Source organism: Pecten maximus, chromosome 10 (genome assembly GCF_902652985.1).
Source record: "Pecten maximus chromosome 10, xPecMax1.1, whole genome shotgun sequence".
Lineage (NCBI taxonomy): Eukaryota > Metazoa > Mollusca > Bivalvia > Pectinida > Pectinidae > Pecten > Pecten maximus.
The window spans coordinates 34,430,295-34,453,580 of NC_047024.1; the positions used below are offsets into that span (position 1 = coordinate 34,430,295).

At 37.2% G+C, this 23,286-nt stretch overlaps 2 protein-coding genes across 4 annotated transcripts; both read right to left on the reverse strand.

Annotated features, from left to right (window-relative positions):
- Positions 1 to 264: 264 nt before the first annotated feature.
- LOC117336033 (glutathione S-transferase U19-like) lies at positions 265 to 6,881 on the reverse strand. 3 transcript variants are annotated; one of them, XM_033896364.1, is made up of 2 exons: positions 6,815 to 6,881; positions 265 to 3,009 (listed from the first exon to the last, which is right to left on the reverse strand). In XM_033896364.1, the coding sequence occupies exon 2, from the start codon at positions 3,004 to 3,006 to the stop codon at positions 2,299 to 2,301; it is 708 nt and encodes a 235-aa protein (XP_033752255.1). In that variant the 5' UTR covers positions 3,007 to 3,009; positions 6,815 to 6,881; the 3' UTR covers positions 265 to 2,298. The 3 variants fall into 3 exon arrangements, with proteins under 3 accessions (XP_033752255.1, XP_033752254.1, XP_033752256.1); XM_033896363.1 differs by lacking the exon at positions 6,815 to 6,881 and adding an exon at positions 6,537 to 6,634; XM_033896365.1 differs by lacking the exon at positions 6,815 to 6,881 and adding an exon at positions 6,410 to 6,515.
- Positions 6,882 to 12,498: 5,617 nt separating this feature from the next.
- Positions 12,499 to 23,269, reverse strand: LOC117336127. The gene is made up of 6 exons (XM_033896509.1): positions 22,851 to 23,269; positions 20,630 to 20,790; positions 19,843 to 20,027; positions 19,326 to 19,461; positions 17,655 to 17,784; positions 12,499 to 12,708 (listed from the first exon to the last, which is right to left on the reverse strand). The coding sequence occupies exons 1-6, from the start codon at positions 23,236 to 23,238 to the stop codon at positions 12,620 to 12,622; spliced, it is 1,089 nt and encodes a 362-aa protein (XP_033752400.1). The 5' UTR covers positions 23,239 to 23,269; the 3' UTR covers positions 12,499 to 12,619.
- Positions 23,270 to 23,286: the final 17 nt, after the last annotated feature.

The following is a 23,286-nucleotide window of genomic DNA, read 5'->3' on the forward strand; positions in this document are numbered from 1 at the left end:
AAGGTATGTTCCGAGGACACTTCTCCGTCTCCAGGAAATACAGTGATCAAGTGGGCATGACCATGTACATGTATATTGGACTACGAATCGGCCTTCTCTGCAGATAATATGAAACAAAGTCTCAAGTCGTGCGGAATTTTCCCTCTGAATCCATCGGCGATACCGGCAGATGTCATTTGCCCTTCATTACTGTAATAAAGTTTGCCTTCTTGTTCGGAAAGCAATCATTCGGTACCAGAAAAGAACGAGTTCGATACTTGAATATAAATTGTCAGGATGGAGTTTATTCAATTACATGAAATTACATAAAATTCACAGGGATACAATTTCGTCACCAAAACATATAAGTCGAGTCGTTCTATGCTACAATAAAAAAATCCTAGTGGAAAAATGTAGCTATCAGAACTACTAAGAACAATTTACCAATAAAGAAACATGCCCTTGAGCTTACCGTTAACTTATTTAAGATGAATCATACAGTTAAGTTATGTTCTTGATGGTTCGAATTCACGACTCACAACAGGTTATACGATGAAGATTTAACTAATCCCTACACATTTCTCTAGTTTCCTATGGGACCGATTTCACGGTTCAGCGCAGGTTATGCATGATAATGTTTTGATCTATACCTATTTCAAATTAGTTTCTTGTGACTCCGCATTGCGTGGCTCACACAAGTTCAGAAATATTTAAATGTTCCTTAAACTACGAAATACAACTTATTTTCCCCCGAGTCCGACTTCACGGTTCATCGAAGGTTATAAATATGAATTTACAGTATAAAACTATTAAATCTAAAATTACATTATCCGGAAAACTATACAAAAATACCTTACCATAGACAGGAGTTACCTCGCTTGGTACACTCTGTGATATCTACCGGCCCACTCATATAGCTCTTTGCGCGTGCCACAATAGTAACGCCAAACAACAATTAATTATACATGAACAATTTTACCATTTGGTATATATTTCTTTCTTATGGGCAATAGCATTACAACATTCGAGAACTCCATCCTAGTAGTTTAACAATTCCTAGTTGATATACTGGAACATGCTGGAAATACAGTATATTTAGGCATATTTATACCATACATCTGTAGAAAAAAAAAGTATCGAAAGAAAACGTTTGTTAATCTTCAAATAAGGGTTAAACGTATTTTATTAGAAGAAACCATTGCATCATTATATGATTGGTCATTAATGTAAGTAATACAAGCAACAAATAAATCAAAGGTATAATTAAGTATCAAGTTTGAGACAGTGCTGTAGCAGGGAGTAACTTGACAAGGCAGCAAGGTTATGGAGATTTATACATAGAAAATCACTGACTCAATTATACTTTTATTATTTTACAGAATCTTTATTCGAGGTTTGATGTCCCTCTGTCTCATTCCCGATGGAGTGAATGATTCAATGCAAGACAATGTTGACGTGACATGATTGTTTTGGTTGTCATGGTTCCGTTCCAGAGCGAAAGGCTGGACTTCATGTCTTTCCCTACCAAAGTGAAAGGTATAGCTCAGACAATATTCATTCTAAAAAAAAAAAAAAAAATGTCACGACTCACAATAAAATGACGTCATCACTTTATGCAGGGTAGCCCTATCACAATAGAGCAATGCCCTCAATTTTGTTGCACATTTCCACCATACATCATCAGTGCACCGGATACAGGCACTTGCGAAGAGGAAGTAAACTGGCTTGCGTAGCTATATATTCCATGTTCCACCGATGATGATGATGATGATGACGATGCGATATATTCGACGCGTCTTTACAATTTGTGGTATATAACAACAGGAAATCGCAGCTCAAATGATACGTAAAGACATGACTACCTCTATCCCAGGGAATCCCGCAGATTTTTGATATCCCTTTTATATCATACATGCGTGAGATATATAAATATAGTCTATTATACAAATATATCATGACCTTCGGCCTCGTGCAATAGAACATCGGTCGATTACCAGTACCTCGTGTCAAATATTCTGGACTACTGCAAGGGTAGGACGAAATTCCGAAACGTCAGAGGTGTTCAATAGTTCGCACGTGACCGAATTCCAAAGCATCACAGGTGTTTAGTAGCCCGCATGTGACCGTGCAATAGTCAGTTTAGCCGGCAATAGTTCAAAATACATGTATAGCTTACGTGTAGAGTTAAGGAAAATCTAACGCATTATGTAATAACATAACATATAATGTGAGATATATAAATAGTCTAATAGCACATAACATTCCGGCGAAAATGACTCCATGAGCTTTGTGAGCATGACCAATCACCGGCGTCAATCGTTACAGCCCGCTGAGTTGTTTCACTGCGGCTGCCGTTTCAGCCTTGGAAAGATTCTCCGCGTAGTATCGGTACACCGCAGTGATCTTCGTCTTCTCTGCTATCGTGGGTACGACACTTGGATGAGAATGACATGCAGCCATCCACTTATGTAATTTCTGGTAGCGGTCAGTGTCTGGAACTTCGAAGTCTCGGAAGTGCTTTAAAACAGGACCGAAACGGAGGGTGAATGGACACAACATTATGTCAACCATCCCAAACGTTTTACCGCTGAAGAAAGGACCGTCATTGTCAATGGCGTCCGAAAACGTGGCTAAATCTTCTAACAGTGTCAGCTTAATTTTTTCCTGTTGTTCCGTTTCCTGTGCAGCCAACATCCTGTAAAAAGGTGGAACTAACTTAGAGGAAATGAAGTCGCTCCACATCCGGACCTGTGCCCTTTCGAAAGGATCCTTAGGCAGGATTTGTTTACCTTCTGGTCCGAGTTCGTCCACGTACTGTATGCAAACTGCAGACTCGAACACAGACTTTCCGTTCTCAAGCACGATCACCGGTACCAGACCATTGGGGTTTACGGCCATAAGCTCTGGAGGCTTCTCGTACGAGTTGATCTCCACGTATTGGAAGGGTATTCCTTTCTCCAAGAAAGCTATCCATGCCCTCTGTGCAAAGGGGCAGAACCAGGCACAGTAAAGTTTTAGGCTGGACATCTTCTGTTAGAAAGACAAAAAATGAGAGCGTTAAATAACCATTAGACTGTTTCATCAAACTTTATATTCTTGGATTGCATTACCATACTAAGACAGGTGGTGATATACCTGGTATATCGCCACGTTAAACGTTCGCACATCACAGCTATTATTAAACTTCCATTGCAGCCAAGGTTTTGTTTGATATTGTGTAACGTCATATCAACATCGTTGGTAACTTAAAAACATCCTCCCCGAGTGCGAGATGAATGTGTGCTATATATGCGTATTTTGGAAGGCTGTGGTATACTTGGTTCCTTTGTGAAAGTGCTACCTCACTGCAGCATACTGTCAAAGAAATCCAACAGAACACCCCACCAAATCACAATTATACTGACAACGGGCATGCCGATCGTTAAAAATTCTTACAACGGAGGTACCTAGCCACCAGCGACAACTAGGTTGCATAATACGCGGAGTATTTCAATTTCCCAATGGCTAATATTCCATTTCTAGATAATAGCATCCCATGATTTCCTAAGTTATACAAATACGACGTCCCAGTTAATTATATATTCAGGGATTTGTATAACGATTTCCGGTACAGATGTCGACTGACGGAAACACTAACAGTACAGGGCGTCGAAATGTGCAGTTGATGAAAACAACTGGAAAGTTTAATGGTCTACATCACGATCTTATTTAAGAAATAATTGTTATTTTTTGTTGTTCACTGGTGTATGAACCCGTGAACAACAAAAGATAAATTTTTTTCTTATATTTACATTTCAAAACTATTTTTCAACGTAATCTTTGAAAAAAATCATAAGAAACAGTATTCTACGTTCGTTATACGTACATGTAGTGACGAAACAGCTGAATGATCGATGTAACAGCGTAACAGATAGTTCCAATTTGGCGGGAAAGGTAATCAAGTACACAAGTACACAAAATATAGTTCCATACAAATTCATTATTTTAATCATCATGAAAGAAAAATATTGAAATGTTGTCTTTAATTTTACAATTATTAACAAGTTTTAAAGTTGATAAAACATTATTTCATGTGTAATCAAACGCGATTTTATATTCACACTTCTGCATTCTATGTGGCACCGTCAACAATGTACTGTATGTATTCATACGCGGCAGGTTAATTGTTCACCTAGGAATGAACGCTAATTTTGTTAGTACCTTCATATAGAGAACACACAGTGGAAATGTAAATATAGCGGAATATTCTTATTTGCACTCATACGAAAAGGCTCAAAGAGGCTCCCAAGCCTTGATGATAAGTACACATGTATAAAAGGTAACAGCGGCGTTCGATGCTCGTGGCAATACTTGACGGTTCCGTTATCCTTGATCACAGAGGTTCGTCAAAAATGAATATGATATATGAGATGGGTCGTGCATATATACGTGCGACCCATCTCATATATACCATTTATAACAAACCCCTGTGTCTGGATCTCCTTTCGAGTGTTTGGCGTAACCGGGTTTTGATGAAGAAGCAGAAGACGGTTATCTTTACGAAACATATGGTCTTATTGTAGCTGTAATTTTCAAGGTCTCCTTGCAAATCTATATGTTGTTAATATTTTACACTGTTTTGATTGTGTTTGCTTGATGATTTTTGAGGTAATCAGAAGCTTTAATTTAAGTACAACATACATTGTGTATATTTTCGACTTAATTGAATTCAATACATAATAAGTAAAGACAGGAAATTCAATCTATGTAAAATGCACAATATGCCCTACAGATGGAACGCAAGAATGAACCTGCTGACCACATCGCATGGCGATAAGGGGCGATTTAATGAGATCTTAACTTTTCTCCTCTTTCTAAATAACCTTCATTTTCTTAATATCTTGCTCGACACTTCATCACTTTCGGTTTTTATTTGAGATTTCGCCCCTGTGAGGAAGGCTTTGGATTCCGTACCCTGGCCGAAACATGACAAGAGTTTTCAAAAAAGTAGTTGCTACTCTTAATTGACGCTTGACATTTTGAGAGTGGGACGACTAGTTCGCCTATTCGGCAGTATACTTCAGTGAGATAGCGCTATAAAGTTGGTATTAATTCCGGACTCAACCTCCCAAAACACAAACATTTACTACACGCAGTGTCTCCATTCCTCAATCAGATGTTATGATGTTGGTTATAAGCAGTAATACAATCAGCGTTATCGTTCATATACATATATTTACATTGTGATTGATGGTTCTTTACACGAACACGCCAAGTGAAAACAGCAATTAAACATTTGACCATGAAAACACTATGAATTATAAGGTATGAAAACATTGTTTCATGTGCTGATTTTCCACATATTACATCAGTTAACTATAAATACGCCTGCAAAAAATAGTCCCCGTTTCATTTCGTAAATTGTGTTCTTCGCCATCTTTTCACATAAAATAATCATAATTTAACACGAATTATTGTATTTTATGTTATTTGATATACATATATATATAAATCGACTGGAATTAGCGGCGCGGAAGGAAACGTAAACGACGGTGCATAATCTATCAAGTTATCACAGGTAAAACATTAGAACCACTGTAAATATATGAATTGAATGGCGGCTATGAATAGCAGTAACTATATGTATCTACATACATATCTTCCTAGGTGCGCTTCGCTAACGCGCACCACGGGGATGTACATGTAGATAGCTAATGCTATTCATATAGCCGCCATGAAAGTGGGGGAGGGGGGGGGGGGGGGGGGGGGGGGGAATCAATAAAGATCCAACCAACCAATCCCTATGTGCATCATAGATGATGTAACTTAACATTTAAGGACTAAAATATCTACCCTACCAGAGAGAAAGCATACATTACTAGTGTTGCTAAATAATGATTATAGAACTATTTTGAAGTGTCTGGCCCTGTTACATCACGACTTGACGAACAGGAAAGTATTACAGAATTAAAGGTGCTATAAGGAAAGTTACTCAAATGAGATTTCCCCTTAAATCCGATTAATGCCTTCCTAAGAAAAATATGTCAAATGACTTATTTAAATTAATAAGGAACGTGGACGAAACCTGGTGAACTTTCTATGTAAACCTATAATGAATTAACAGAACGTCCCCTTGCTTTTCATGGACAGATTTAGGACGTCTGATGGATGTTCAAACACAAATATACGTCAAGAAAATTATAATATCCTGCTGTATTAGAAGATCAAGAAGAACCAGTGCAAATACACAATATGGTTCCCTTCAATCGAGGTGGAGACAAAAATATAAGAAGCCGAAGATTGTTTTGGGTGATCGAACTTCACAATCACTCACCCTTCGGTTCTAAACACGGACAACCAGTGTTACAAGATTTCCCTTCAGAAGCCGAAGAAAGGTTTCTTCGGTGAAAGTATTATACGTTTAAGACAAGAGAACATCACAATTACTCACCCCTCGATTATAAACCCAGAGAGCCAGTGTTAATATAATATGTTTCTCTTCAGAAGTCGAAGAAGTTTTCTTCGTTGAAAGTATTACTAGTATATGTTTTAGATAAGAGAACATCACAATTACTCACCTCTCGATTTCAAACCCGGAGCAATGTTATACAGGGAGGTTCGTTTGCCTAACCACACACGCTTGTGAAACGGTTGAAAGCTGTAATTATTCACCCACAGACAGTCTATATATAGGTATATTATCTACATTTTACTCACGTACATGTATTTGGAAGTTTAAAAAGTGTAATTACTCGGTAAACATTACCCTGCCATCATCGCTGTATGTGTAGGTACAGATGTATAATGAATATGACAGTAGGTTTACTAGTACTTTAGGCTCGCTATGATAACTTACCGGTAGGCGTACAGTATTCGTATGATGCTCGGTGTGACTACTGACTCGTAGTAAATTCACTCCTCGGTTTAAAACGACCGACACTGTTAACTAGTCAGGCGTTGTTAAACACTAGACTGCATAAATCGATATATGTGTATTAGTAGGAAAGGGAGGATCCGGTGTGCCAGACATGGGTTAGGGCCAGAGGAAACTCGGACCACATTAAGATTTATTACTGGAAAAACACACACCAGATGATCCAATTAATTAGTAGAACTAACTTTAAAGATTTAACAATGTTATGTAAATATGTATATGATGCCATACTACAATTAAAGAAAAACTTTTTTTTTCTTTAAATAAAGATGTTCATTCTCTATAGATATTGTTACTTCACTGCTATATTGCTGTGACCGCCAATTAATTATTGTAATGTATATATGTTATATGTACTGATGAGCTGTAAAGCTTAAAGTCAATCAAATGACTTGACTTGAATTGAATTATTAAAAAAAATCTATAGGAAGATACCACATAGAAACTTTTATTGTATATTGTATATATATTGTATATTATACATTGTATATTGTGAAATGATCATTATACCTGCATGGCACTACACACAGCATCACTCATAATTGTGTTTTGACTTTACTTATAGGGTTTTTACCCATTTAACTCAGATAACTTTATCAAAATTATGGATATCTCTATTGACAAAATACGAATATCTATTTAAAATGAGATACATGTATTTTAAATACACGTATGTGTATTTATATATGATAATAGAGATATCTGTGTTATAAATAGATACATGTATCTATATTTTCCATTTATACAGATGTCTGTATTAAAGTTTAAAATGTCTTTATCTAAATCAGAGATATCTATTTAGATACATATGTCATTAATAATTAACTAAACATATATATCTTAAATTAGATATATCTATCTAAATCATGTTAAATACGTAAAAACCCTAATGGCTATTATGGCAATTAATGCCCCTCGGGGTTTACCCATTTAATTCGGATACCTTTATCAGAATTAGAGATATCTCTATCTATTGACAAAAAAGAGATTTCTATATTTACAAATGTATGTATAAAATAAAGAAATGTGTATTCTAAATAGAGATTCCGTTATTTTCTATTAAATATTAAGGCGGTGTCTCCTTGTAGTAGTTGGTGACTACCACACAGAACAACATACTGCAAGCCCGTCGCATGTCATCCTCTTATATTATGGTAAAGTGTCTTTCCAAGGAAACAACCACGACAGTACACACCGGCCCGTCTCTCAGCTTCTATATTTTGGTTAACAAGATTTTTTATATTGACCATGCATGGTCATCAAAAGAAAAAGAGAAACAGATCATTATTACTATAGCTCACCTGTCCAGTAGACATGATGAAAGACTAAATAGATTTTGGGCATCCTTTGGGGATTAGGAAAACATTTTGCATAATATAAATGGTGTATCTGGCCCCAATGGGGATTTAGAGTCAAACGCTTTAAATAACTACTGGCCATAATGGACATGTCCAGGCGACCCCGAGTTTTGACCTCATTTTCGATTATGGATAAGGATTATTTCGTTTCGCAAAATTTGCTATGCTAGTGAGCTATACAACTTATTATGACTCTTGCACTTTGGGTTAATAAGAAGTCTGAGAGTAAACATTTGAGTCAAGGTTATTTTCACACGAACTTCGTTAGACTTAAAGTTTGACTTCAATTGATTTAAATTCTAATAACGTATAGTAAAATATTTAGTTTAGTGAGCCTTTAAAATTAAATATTTTACTATATGTGATTAGAATTTCAATCAATTGTATTGTAAACAATGCACAAAAGGATTTGACGCAAGTTATGAAAACTTATCAATGTCCTCTCCGTAATACAATTATACATGCAAAATTTAGCAATATCCTTATGATAAATAGCATATAATACTTCTATCATAGAATCTTAAACAGAACAGAACAGAAAAAGGAAAGGGAAGAATAGGGAAAGAGGGGAAAAGGGAAAAAGAAAGTTACTCGTACCAGAGACTCCATCCCTTCATTCGTTCATTTGAAGTTCGAATGATGTGAAATTGTAGTTTGTAGTTTTCGCTACCTGATAAATTATGCTATTTTATAGGCTTGATGGCAAATTAGAGCACAAGGGTGGAAAGACAGTAACCCTGACTTTTGCAGTGCACTGGGGAACCCCCACCTGGGGAATTCCCGCCTTTTTACACCTAGAATACTACGTCATTTTACTTTTAGTAGGAGTGTTTATTTTTAGTTTTCCAAATCTCAAGACCCCACTCTTTATTTTGGTATATAGAAGGAACTAATTTTATAAGTGATTTACTCAGGAAAAGTTACAAACCGAAGAAATACATTTTCGTCAGGGACTTGCTAGATGAAACACCAGCCAGGGCTGGTGAAATGGCTGGTGTTTCAACAGCTGATTCAGTTGTGCGAGCCCTTAAATGAGAATATTTATAACTTGACATCTCTTCCTTCTTCAGCTTAATAAAGTCTGACTACGAAAGAAATAGCGTAAACGCAGTGAAAAAATGCTCAGCGGATTACTAGGCGCGGGAATCGGTATCATAATCATGACGTTGTCTCTTTGTGACGTTACGAAACGTCAACTAGACGGCGCCATTTTGAAAGGAATGATCAACGCAATTTCATTTATTGAATAGGCCTATGTCTGCATCCCATTGCGTTCATACCACCGTAAACGCAATAAAACACCGGTCAATGCATATACTTACATCAAACATACAAGTCGGGATGTGTTGCAACGTTGGCAACTACGATGACCGTGAATAATAGAGTTCAAGTGAATATACGTAAAGACACCAGTATTAATAACAAAATTCAAAAAAACAACTCAACATTTGTGTTTGATACATTTTAAGTTTTTAATTAGTCCATATACATGTATTTCCGTCTCGGGTTAACACTGGTTGTCAAGCACATCGTGTATCGACACAGATTAAATAGCGACATGGTCGAATGTTCTGTAGAAGCTATCTTGTGGAGAAGTTAAATATGCATCAATTTCCTCAATATTTAAATTAGTTTTTTTTAAAAGCCTCAGCGCGCTCGGCAAAGATCGGCCTCTTGCCGAGAGGCTTTTAATCTGTTTTTGCCCCTCTAAAACGGAAGTAACTGTAAACCGGAAATCGCGCTTTCGAGATCTCGCGGGTTTTATGAATAAAAAACATAAATTAACTGATTTCAAGAGCTAAAATCGAGAGAATTCTCATACAATAGATATTTTATTATAAAAGTAAATGTGCAGTTGAAGTTCTATAGTATTTTAGTAGAAATATCTGTCGGACAGTTGGATTCGGTTCGAGATTAGGCCAGAAATCGACAAGGTGTCATGGTTGCCAAGTAGTGAAAGCAGGCGCTCGGTGATAGAGAGGAGAGAGTTTGTTTTGCGGGAACAATTTGAAAGGTAAGTTTGTTTATAAGTGTTTATATCAGCTAATTTTAGTCTTCTTATGCCACTTACATCTTTAAATAAGGATATAATGGACTATTCAGGTAAGATAGAAGACTATTTGTTTTGACTTGAACGTTCATTGATAAAGTTTATTGAATGAAGTGATACTGAACCGATCATATTTATGTTTACATACACTTCGGAAGGCTCAGTTGCGGTAATTTGAATATAGAATATTAATTGAAATAATAACTGGAAGTCTAGCAAGAAAGTGCGGAGATAAATGTTCATCCAGACTCTTTGTTATTCTTTGTTAGATACAATTATTGCTTAAAATTTCTAAAACTTTTTACATTGAAAATTGTCATGTGTGCATCACAGAATATTACTACTGGAGTCAACAGACGACAGTTTCGTTGTTCCAGAAGTTCTTGCTTGTAGTTTTTGTTGCATTTCGGTGTATTGCCGTTAATTGGAGAATGGATATATCTAAATTGGGTATATTCTAGAGCAAATAACTTCTCTTTCGGACGAGAAATCTTACAAAGATTGCAAAATTTGCTATAATCTTTTCATTTTCCGAAATTTTAGCCTCCAGACCCCTGGCCAAAAACATTCTGCTCGCGCCTATGGCGCTCGGATTACCACTAAATTACACAGTTCAGAACATATATACTTTTAAAGAGATAATTTGATGATTGACTTCTTTCACTATATTGATTAGTCATTTTAAAAGGTAAATGAATCCAAAGAGAAATTTTGTATCATTTGAAATTAATAGTTTTTATCTTTAATTTATAACACACTTATATGCTTGCAAAGTTAAAAATTTAAAACTTGTATTTTGCAGATTCAACAAAAAAGAAAAGTTACTGTAATTACAGGATGGACATACACTTAAAGCCACATACCCCTGTACCGGTATATCAATGTTTACATTTTGAGCTTTTTACAGTTTTCGGACTTGATGCATACCTACCAGATTGATGTGAATCAGAAACTTAAAGAAAATGTATATTTATGAAAGTATACGGGGAATTCCAAAAAATAATAACTGTGGCTGCTGGACCAAGTTTTTCTGAAAATTAGCCCCACAATGCAACGGCTGGTTTTACAGTCCATACAAAATGGCGGAACGCCGCAAGCATATACGTAGAACTGCAAAAACGCAGACAGATTCTGCCAAAAAAAAAAGACAAAAAAATTGTGTGGAATCTGCAAAACCCAAGTATTTTCTTAGGAAAGGAAATGATTCACTGGAACTTAATGAGAGAAGAAAACGGACTAGACTCGAATTCTGATTTTTCTGGACGTCTATTTGATTGCTGGTTTGCTTTTGAACATTGTCAACTTTACCGATCTATGATTTTATTAATATGTTGTTTGCATTTTACTACATTATAGAATAAAGGATTTAAATGTTAACTATGTTTGTTTATTTTGTTCAGTTACCTGTGTATTACGTGAATATTCTGTTAATATGTTTAAATGAAAGCATTATTAGGCTATTTTATACACTGATGTCTCTTGGACTCCCTCGGTCAAGCGTCCAGGCCAGTAGTCATTTTAATGTTAGGAGAGCGTGAATGAGCATCTTGGATTGCCATTAATGCATGTGTGCAACTAGAATTTCAGGTTGTTCGGGAGTATGTAGCTTTAAAGACGTCCCGAGTATACGTAGGACACTAAAATTTTGAATGGTAAATATCTCTTGAGATTAGTCATTAGTGATGCATAAAACAACTACATGATTTTCATGTCTTTGAAGATATTTTTTAATGAATCTATCCAGCAGCTTTGCTGCATTTTCTTGTTTTTAATTTTTTTCCCCAAAATACTCACTTGACGATAGCATTTTTGTTCAGAGATCATCGGGTACCGGAGAAAACGCTCTGCAAGCTGTGTTGATCAGTCCTTTCAAAATGGCGCCGTCTATTTGACGTTTCGTAACGTCTCAAAGAGACAACGTCATGATAATGTTACCGATTCCCGCGCTTATTAACCACTGAGCCTTTTTTCATTGCGTATACGCGGATTTATTCGCAGTCAAGAGTTTACTAAGCTGAAGAAGGGAAAGATGTAAACACATTGTATAAGACAATACACCTGTATATTGAACGTGAGTTGGGAATTCGTGCCAAGTCCCTGTTAACATAGTATAAGCTCAATTTGGGGTTTTGGGCCAGGTGAATTAAAACTCTGGGTGGTGGTAATGTTGGTTGGGATAAATAAAATTACACAGTAGGTGCATTTGAAACTAGTAGTTTAATTTTATGTTAAAATACATGAATAAGTCACCATCTTTCATTGTTGTGATATTTAAACATGTGAAGTCTGTCATATTACAAAGAATAAAGTTGCCCAACATTATTCCGTAAATGTACTGGAGAAGCCAACAGCGGTCCCGTTTGTGTTTGGAAGCAAGAATAGATGCCACAGAGCCTGGTCAAACAGTACTGCAACAGAAACAAACATGGTAAGTAACTCAGCACCAACAAACAGGGCAAGGTAAGTCAGCGCAAACAAACAGGGCTAGGCAAGTCAGCACAAACACACAGTGCTATGTAAGTCAGCACAAACAAACAAGGCAAGGCAAGTCAGCACAAACACACAGGGCTAGGTAAATCAGCACAAACAAACAGAGTTATGTAAGTCAGTACAAACAAACAGGGCAAGGTAAGTCAGTACAAACACAAGGGGCTAGGTAAATTATAAGTCAGCACAAACAAACAGGGCAAGGTAAATTATAAGTCAGCACAAACAAACAGGGCAAGGTAAATTATAAGTCAGCACAAACAAACAAGGCAAGGCAAGTCAGCACAAACAAACAGGGCAAGGTAAGTCAGCACAAACAAACGGCAAGTTAAGTCAGCACAAACACACAGTGCTATGTAAGTCAGCACAAACAAACAAGGCTAGGCAAGTCAGTACAAACACAAGGGGCTAGGTAAATTATAAGTCAGCACAAACAAACAGGGCAAGGTAAATTATAAGTCAGCACAAAAAAAACAAGGCTAAGTAAATTATAAGTCAGCACAAACACACAGTGCTTTGTAAGTCAGTACAAACAAACAGGGCAAGGTAAGTCAGCACAAACAAACAGGGCAAGGTAAGTCAGCACAAACACACAGTGCTTTGTAAGTCAGCACAAACAAACAGGGCAAGGTAAGTCAGCACAAATAAACAGGGCAAGGTAAATTATAAGTCAGCACAAAAAAAACAAGGCTAGGTAAATTATAAGTCAGCACAAACAAACAGGGCTATGTAAGTCAGTACAAACAAACAGGGCAAGGTAAGTCAGTACAAACAAACAGGGCTAGGTAAGTCAGTACAAACAAACAGGGCTAGGTAAGTCAGCACAAACAAACAGGGCAAGGTAAATTATAAGTCAGCACAAACAAACAGGGCTAGGCAAGTCAGCACAAACACACAGTGCTATGTAAGTCAGCACAAACAAACAGGGCAAGGTAAGTCAGCACAAACAAACAGGGCAAGGTAAGTCAGCACAAACAAACAGGGCTAGGTAAGTCAGCACAAACAAACAGGGCAAGGTAAATTATAAGTCAGCACAAACAAACAGGGCTAGGCAAGTCAGCACAAACACACAGTGCTATGTAAGTCAGCACAAACAAACAGGGCAAGGTAAGTCAGCACAAACAAACAGGGCAAGGTAAGTCAGCACAAACAAACAGGGCAAGGTAAGTCAGCACAAACACACGGGGCTAGGTAAGTCACCACAAACAAACAGGGCAAGGTAAGTCAGTACAAACACACAGTGCTAGGTATGTCAGCACAAACAAACAGGGCAAGGTAAGTCAGTACAAATAAACAGGGCAAGGTAAGTCAGTACAAACAAACAGGGCTAGGTAAGTCAGTACAAACAAACAGGGCAAGGTAAGTCAGCACAAATAAACAGGGCAAGGTAAGTCAGTACAAACAAACAGGGCTAGGTAAATCAGTACAAACAAACAGGGCAAGGTAAGTCAGCACAAACAAACAGGGCTAGGTAAGTCAGCACAACCAAACAGGACAAGGTAAGTCAGTACAAACAAACAGGGCTAGGTAAGTCAGTACAAACAAACAGGGCAAGGTAAGTCAGCACAAATAAACAGGGCAAGGTAAGTCAGCACAAATAAACAGGGCAAGGTAAGTCAGTACAAACAAACAGGGCTAGGTAAGTCAGTACAAACAAACAGGGCAAGGTAAGTCAGCACAAATAAACAGGGCAAGGTAAGTCAGCACAAACACAAAGTGCTAGGTATGTCAGCACAAACAAACAGGGCTAGGTAAGTCAGCACAAATAAACAGGGCAAGGTAAGTCAGCACAAACACAAAGTGCTAGGTATGTCAGCACAAACAAACAGGGCTAGGTATGTCAGCACAAACAAACAGGGCTATGTAAGTCAGTACAAACAAACAGGGAAGGTAAGTCAGCACAAACAAACAGTGCAAGGTAAGTCAGCACAAACACACAGGACAAGGTAAGTCACCACAAACAAACAGGGCTAGGTAAGTCAGTACAAACAAACAGGGCAAGGTAAGTCAGCACAAACAAACTGGGCAAGGCAAGTCAGCACAAACACACAGTGCAAGTTAAGTCAGCACAAACAAACAGGGCAAGGTAAGTCAGCACAAACAAACAGGGCAAGGCAAGTCAGCACAAACACACAGGGCAAGGTAAGTCAGTACAAACAAACAGGGCTATGTAAGTCAGCACAAACACAAAGTGCTAGGTAAGTCAGCACAAACAAACAGGGCTAGGTAAGTCAGCACAAACAAACAGGGCTAGGTAAGTCAGCACAAACACACGGGACAAGGTAAGTCAGCACAAACAAACTGGGCAAGGCAAGTCAGCACAAACAAACAGAGCTATGTAATTAGTCAGCACAAACAAACAGAGCTATGTAAGTCAGCACAAACAAACAGGGCAAGGCAAGTCAGCACAAACACACAGTGCAAGTTAAGTCAGCACAAACAAACAGGGCAAGGTAAGTCAGCACAAACACACGGGGCTAGGTAAATCAGCACAAACAAACAAGGCAAGGTAAGTCGGCACAAACACACAGTGCAAGTTAAGTCAGCACAAACAAACAGGGCAAGGTAAGTCAGCACAAACAAACATGGTAAGTAAGTCAGTACAAACATACAGGGCAAACGTGATACATAAATGCATTGGAATAAAATTCTGAGCCATGGAATTGTTGTTTTTCACGTGAGGACAATTCCAGTAAAATATCTGCCCATCAGGAGGACAGAAACCATCCTTAGATCTCAATCAATTCAAGCAGTACCATTATAACAAGTTTCATTGTCTCTGGAACCAATAAAATGCTGTTCTATTGTTTAAATGTACCTGTAGGCTAACTATTTCGTAAAGTTATGAGAGTTAGGTAATACTGTCAATTTGTAAATCAATGAAGATATTTTGGAAAGTTTTACAATTTTTTTACCATATAATGAGTCAAGTGGTAAATCAATAATGATTATAGAGTCAGTAATACCATGGTAAGGAAAAGTTTTCAAATCTCAAAATGGTCCAGGAGTTAACAATGTATGATGTGAGGGCCAGGAGATATCGATATACAATGTGTGGAACAGGAGATATCGATGTACAATGTATTGACCAGGAGATATTGATGTACAATGTGTGGTCCAGGAGATATTGATGTACAATGTGTGGACCAGGAGTTATTGATGTACAATGTATGGACCAGGAGTTATTGATGTACAATGTGCGGACCAGGAGTTATTGATGTACAATGTATGGACCAGGAGATATTGATGTACAATGTATGGACCAGGAGTTATTGATGTACGATGTGTGGACCAGGAGTTATTGATGTACAATGTGCGGACCAGGAGTTAATGGTGTACAATGTATGGACCAGGAGTTAATGGTGTACAATGTGTGGACCAGGAGTTATTGATGTACAATGTGTGGAACAGGAGATATTGATGTACAATGTGTGGACCAGGAGTTATTGATATACAATGTATGGACCAGGAGTTATTGATATACAATGTGTGGAACAGGAGATATTGATGTACGATGTATGGACCAGGAGTTATTGATGTACAATGTGTGGACCAGGAGATATTGATGGACAATGTGTGGACCAGGAGTTATTGGTGTACAATGTGAGGACCAGGAGATATTGATGTACAATGTGAGGACCAGGAGTTATTGATATACAATGTGTGGACCAGGAGTTATTGATATAAAATGTGTGGACCAGGAGTTATTGATGTACAATGTATGGACCAGGAGTTATTGATGTACAATGTATGGACCAGGAGTTATTGATATACAATGTATGGACCAGGAGTTATTGATGTACAATGTGTGGACCAGGAGTTATTGATATACAATGTATTGACCAGGAGTTATTGATGTACAATGTGTGGACCAGGAGTTATTGATGTATAATGGATGGACCAGGAGTTATTGATGTAAAATGTGTGGACAAGGAGTTATTGATGTAAAATGTGTGGACCAGGAGTTATTGATGTACAATGTGTGGACCAGGAGTTATTGATGTACAATGTATGGACCAGGAGTTATTGATGTACAATGTATGGACCAGGAGTTATTGATGTACAATGTATGGACCAGGAGATATTGATGTACAATGTATTGACCAGGAGTTATTGATGTATAATGTGTGGACCAGGAGTTATTGATGTACAATGTGTGGACCAGGAGTTATTGATGTACAATGTATGGACCAGGAGTTATTGATGTACAATGTGTTGACCAGGAGTTATTGATGTACAATGTATGGACCAGGAGTTATTGATGTACAATGTATGGACCAGGAGTTATTGATGTACAATGTATGGACCAGGAGATATTGATGTACAATGTGTGGAACAGGAGATATTGATGTACAATGTATTGACCAGGAGTTATTGATGTACAATGTATTGACCAGGAGTTAATGGTGTACAATGTGAGGACCAGGAGTTATTGATGTACAATGTGAGGACCAGGAGTTATTGATATACAATGTGTGGACCAGGAGTTATTGATATACAATGTGTGGACCAGGAGTTATTGATGTACAATGTATGGACCAGGAGATATTGATGTACAATGTGAGGACCAGGAGATATCGATGTACAATGTGAGGACCAGGAGTTATTGATGTAGAATGTGTGGACCAGGAGTTATTGATGTACAATGTGTGGACAAGGAGTTATTGGTGTACAATGTGAGGACCAGGAATTATTGACGTATGATGTATGGACCAGGTCCCCAGGGTTTTATGTTCAAGGTAACTGGTGATGACTTTCTGGTGAAAAGCTGAGTGATTCAATCAAACATAATGAAAATTTATAATAAAGTGTATTGTGATATTTGTTTTACATAAATGATATGTCTAAATTGTTTATGATTACATACAGATGTCCCTTTCATTAAGGCTGATGGTGAAGAGCTGACAGAAAGCTTGACAACTGTCACGAGGTCGAAGTACAGCCTTCCTGTTACCACTGGCCTGGATGTATAAAGCTAGAGTGAACTTCCCTCTTACCTGGTACCAATAGAAAAACATACTCCAACACTGACATCATATTTTACAATGGTGTATTGACACAAATGAAGCTTTTTATGCTCTAGATTAAAGAATTTAATGAATCTAATATCCAAGGAAATAATATGCATTTAATTACACCTAGGTACATGTATACTATAAATATAGCAGCAATCCTGACTTTACCATGATAAAGACATCTTTTGCATATCCTATGTTATATATATGTTATCCTATGTTATATAGGGCAAAGAAGTAATTCAAACAGTGTGGACAATGGGGCTTGTTAAATTTTCGAGGCAATCCGCCCCTTTATCAAAACACAAAAAATACAAATACAATCACATAATATATATAAGAAGTACTGGAAATACAATAAAATACAATAAGAATAATGTTTTAGTAACTGGAGAAACAACAATGAACCCTTCGGCAAACGTGGGCCGAATACGGATACTAGCGGGACTGTATCATGTTCAACACTAGAACGCTATGCGACCAACGGCAGAGATATTTTGAATTCCCCCGCATGTGAAAGAATATCGAAGAGTTCAAAGACGATTCGTCCCAAAATGCTGCTAGTGGACGACATTGCATTGATATCAGATTTCAGAATAAAAATGTTGCATTATCGTCTCTACAGTGATTGATTAAATATCGTGTACAAAGTCTGAAAAACTTTTGAAAAATATCTTTTACATAATTAGAATTATAGAGAGTGGTGTGAAAAAAACTACCACAAATATTTATCAAGACTGAGAATATAAGAAATACGAATGCCGAAGTGTCCCTACAGGACGCTACGGGAAACAGACGGTTCGGGCCAAATCGGACCAAGATGCTGTTGATGGGGGGAGGCGACTAAATGTGAGTCTCAAAGAGCAACAATGAATTGATGCTCAAAAAAGTACAGCAATTATGAAAATTTTAACAAATTGAATAATTAACTACATGAATTGTCAAATATAATGGTCACATGGAGAATACACCCAGAAGAGGTCCTTCAACGTTCGTTCATACCCCGAGGGTAGCAGGTTTGGAGATTGTTAATCCAGTATCTTTCTCTGGAATGACGTTTCATTTCATTCCAGGTAGGACAGTGATCCACACTGTTTGAATTACTTCTTTGCCCCATATAATCATTACAAGTAATTTGTATCCTCCATACATTTATGTGAGGATCCAGTGTTATCTGGATTATACTGTTTACAGTATATTACTTCTTTGACCCATATTATCCTATGTTATATACATGTATATCTCATCTGAATAATACTATCAATTCCACATACTGACTGAAATTTATCTCCGTTCAACTTCAAGAAACTTGCTGGAATCTCAGACTTTTAGTCTAAAGTGCCCTAATATTCAAACTTTTGACAAACACTGCATGACCTTGCTGCCAGATACAGACATGGAAATCAATTTGGAAAGAGACAAAATGAAAACACACACTATAGAGCCAATAACATCTTTTTTGACAAATCTTGACAAAAAATGTAAAGAATTAAGAGAATTTAAGAGGGTCAGGATATACCTACCACTTGATAGTGTTGTGAGGCTGGACCATCCAGATACAGTGTTTTTTCCACTGCAATCTCTGTATTGACAGGTACAACTCTGGGACGAGGGAACAACTTTCTCAGCAAATTGCTGCTTCTTACTCCCTTTGAATGCCTGAAAAATGTGAAAGAATATAATACTGGATCATGAAATTATTTGGTTAACTATAAAATGGAGAAAAATTCTTATCCTCCTAGAAATATAATATGTTTTTAACTATAAGTTAAAAAATAAGGCCTGATAACTATACTTTATATCACTTCTCCCATTCCACTTAGACTTCACAGTGATTATCAAAACTGAGAGTATTTCTACAAATAGGAAAGGTCAACAACTTATGTTTTTACAGGTGAAATTGAGCATGGCTATTTATCTGCTGTGACAGAAAAGTACATTTTATTTATGGATTGATTTCAATGAATGATTTGTAGATTAATTTGGTATTAAAAAAATATCTTTAATGCCTTTATTAATTGTATAAAGCAAATATGGTACCATTTGATAACAAACGATTCAGTGGTGTTTATTTTGTTCTCCATGCCACTACTGAAAAGGTCTGGGAGAGACTGAACACTGTCCTGGGTTGACTCCACTTGGTGAGGTTCTCCATCAAACACGTCCCTGTCATGTAGGTAAGTATCAAGTAGGTCACTGTATGTAACCTCAGCAGAGTATCCACCCTGAAAACCAAAACTTATATCTAATTTCTTATTTTAAAAGACTTTAAATCACACATTACTAACCATATTCTACAGTGCACTCTGTCCAAACCGGATTCTGTCCAATCCAGATATTTGCCAAAACCGGCAAAATAATTTGTCCCAAAACCTAGTCCCTTCTTTTTTTATAGTAAATAAACTCTGCATAATCCGGACTCTGTCTATTCTGTAATCCGGCGTTATACTCTGGTTCCATTCCTTTGGTTGAGTAGTAAATCTACTCTGTATAAACCGATGTCGGTCCCCTTCATGTTTAGCCTGTAACGGTGTCTACAGTTGTAATTACATCACAGGTAAATTATCGATTGACCATTAACCGTCACCGTCCACAAGTGGCCATGGCTGGCAAACACCTGAACAGTTGTTACGTTACATACAATATAAAGGTACTCTCCCTACAATCCGAAACTCTTTACAAACTGGCCTAGCTGTATATATATGGTCCCAAAAGTGTCCGGTTTAGACAGAGTCCACTGTAATATGATTTACAGTATCCCTAGAGCATTATTTTTCAGTAAAGCTATATTCTCAAATTTCTGGTGAATATCTACAGGTAAATGTACCTGATGCAATAGTGGCTGTCTATTGTCCAGGAGCAAGGCCACAAGGCTGACATTGAGGGTCTGGAAAGTCATCAGAGAGTTGGTCCCCTCACAGTAAACACATGCTATCTCTGGCTCGGTGAAGTAAGGGTTCTCAACTAAACACTCTGCATCATAGAACTCTGCATAAATAAGCATTAGTCTTATTAGTAAAAAAACAACAACAACACAGAATGAAATACAGAAAATATGATACTGTGCAAGTTAAACATATACTGTATGATCACAATGAATTAATTACACATGGTACTGGTATAGAAGAGAGTATCCGACATTTCAAAAATGTTAAATGATTTAGAAATCGTAGCTATCATTACACTTAAGAGTACATGTTCACATACATGGCAGGCATGTACTATTACACCTGTCCTACAATGTAGCTGGCTAGCTACTCATCTAAATCTTTTAATGAAAGTCAACAACCAGCAATTCGTACAGTGACTGAAGAGGACATAAAATCTGGTGAAAACAACTGAGGAAACAGATCAACCGCTAATGTATTTATCATCAATTATACATGAAAAAGTCCCAGGGCGGGAAGTGAATTTTTTACAACTACATTGTACTTCCAACATATACTTGAGGACATTATTAATATGAAATATGGTGTGTAATAGGAGAATAAATCAGGTTTTCTTTTTAACAATTAGAACTTTTATTTCAAAAGTTCATAAAAAAATAACAACTAAGAAGTAGCCTTAAAAAATCATACAAGTATTTTCATTAACTTTTAAAATCATGCATCTGATTGCTATAAAACAATAACATAATTGCTTAAAGTTACTCCAACTGTACCTATACAGTGGACCCTCGATAATCCGAACACCTTCGTTCCCAGTCCAAACCGTCCGGATTACGAGTTTTCCGGACTGCCGAATTTCGTGTACCAGGTCAAAAAAATTGTCATGTAAGAGTTATCTCCCTTGATTATATACACTCCGGGACGTTTCATAAACACGTCAGACTTGTCAGACTTTTTAACAATAAATATACTCATGTTTCTGATATGATTCTTGTTTTGTTTTGTAGAAAGTAAAAAATAAACTATGTTTTTAAAAGAACATGTAAAGTGAAAATCGTTTTATTTATAGCGGGCATATGTAACCTACAAACAACACACATGTGTCACGTCCCGGAGGTTCACAGTCAAGTAGAAATTACAAACGTTAAATACCTTAAATAAAATACCCGGATTTTACAACTTACCGTCAGTCCATGTTTTTTTTATGATTTTTACGTACCAGAAACCCCAAGCTATCTATTTAAAAGTACGCGACACGAACTACCCAAGATGTCCGATAATTATTAAATCCGTATTCACTTAACAATGTGACGCTTATTTAAGTATCAGACGACTATTGACTAATTTGTGTGTAATCAACCCAGTTCTTGTGATCACTGCTTAATACGTAAACGTGTATGTAATTAATAACATGCATCTTTCAATGAGTCGTCGTTTCACGTAACGTTGTTACAAAGCCGATATCCGTGTTTACCCAATAAAAGTGTTAATGATGTTAATTACCGATAATAAATTTATTACATGTATTTGAGATTGATTAATTATCGTATCACGTACTGTATGTTTGTGCATAAATTCTGTAACATTTAGGTCGTAGAGAAAAAGCAAGGTACCGTTATAAAAACAAAAGCTACACATTGTAACACAGGTAAACACCCGGGGCTATGACCTGGCAGCGGTCTCTATGACGACGCACAGTGTCAAGCGATAGTCTGTACAGCTGTCGACACGGGTGACTTGCCCCGACATTTTTTTCTCCTCGTGGTGAAAAAATGGTCCGGATTATTGAGGGAAATTTACTAATGAAAAGTACGTTCCGTTCCCAAAATGGGCTTCCGGAATCGGAATCCGAATTTCCGGACTGGTGAGTACAAATAACGTTACGGAAATCCGTTCCCATGCATTTCCGTCCGGACTGTGAGTTTTACGGACTATCGGCGTCCGGATTATCGCGGGTCCACTGTATTTAATTAAAAATCACACTCTTGTCCACAAGTACTTGTGTTCCTCTACTTGTATATGCAAGATAAAAATAATGAATATACTACAATTAAATACGACGGAGGATGTACTGAAATACCCTTTATTAATACCCAGTTACCGAAACGACAGGTTATATTAGATGTAGGTTGTTTCGTCCATGGATACGAATTCACTTACCAGTAATATTGAACATGTCGTGCAGAGGTAGGGTTGACAGTCTGACGTATCGGAATATGTCATATCCAAAAGGTTGCAAGGTTCTTGAAATGAAGCTCTCGGCGTCACTGTTGTAACTGACAACGAAGAACAATGTTGTACAAAAAATGCATATTAGGACGAAAATTACCAACCAAAACTTTATACTGAATCGAATAAGGGACCATATGTCTCTCCCAGTTGATTTGATAGTGGGTTTAAATATGTCTTTGTCAGTGCGATTTGCGATGACTTCGTCGATACATGAGTTGACTTCCTCATCATCCATGCCCCATTCTTTTCCTAAACTACGTAGCGTTGAAACATTGTTTCTCAGGAACTCAATGTGAGCTGTCACTTCCGCGTCCATGGCTGCCAGTTACTCGTAACCTCTCACTAGCTTTCATAAGTCTGCAGT

Bases quoted from the DNA above. Each gene is read 5' to 3' on its own strand.
- LOC117336033 (XM_033896364.1), bottom strand. From the start codon at position 3,006: ATGTCCAGCCTAAAACTTTACTGTGCCTGGTTCTGCCCCTTTGCACAG.
- LOC117336127 (XM_033896509.1), bottom strand. From the start codon at position 23,238: ATGGACGCGGAAGTGACAGCTCACATTGAGTTCCTGAGAAACAATGTT. The intron at 20,028-20,629 runs GTACATTTACCT...TTTGGTTTTCAG, and splicing joins GACAGCCACTATTGCATCAG to GGTGGATACTCTGCTGAGGT. The intron at 12,709-17,654 runs GTATGTAATCAT...TTTCTGTTGCAG, and splicing joins CCTTAATGAAAGGGACATCT to TACTGTTTGACCAGGCTCTG.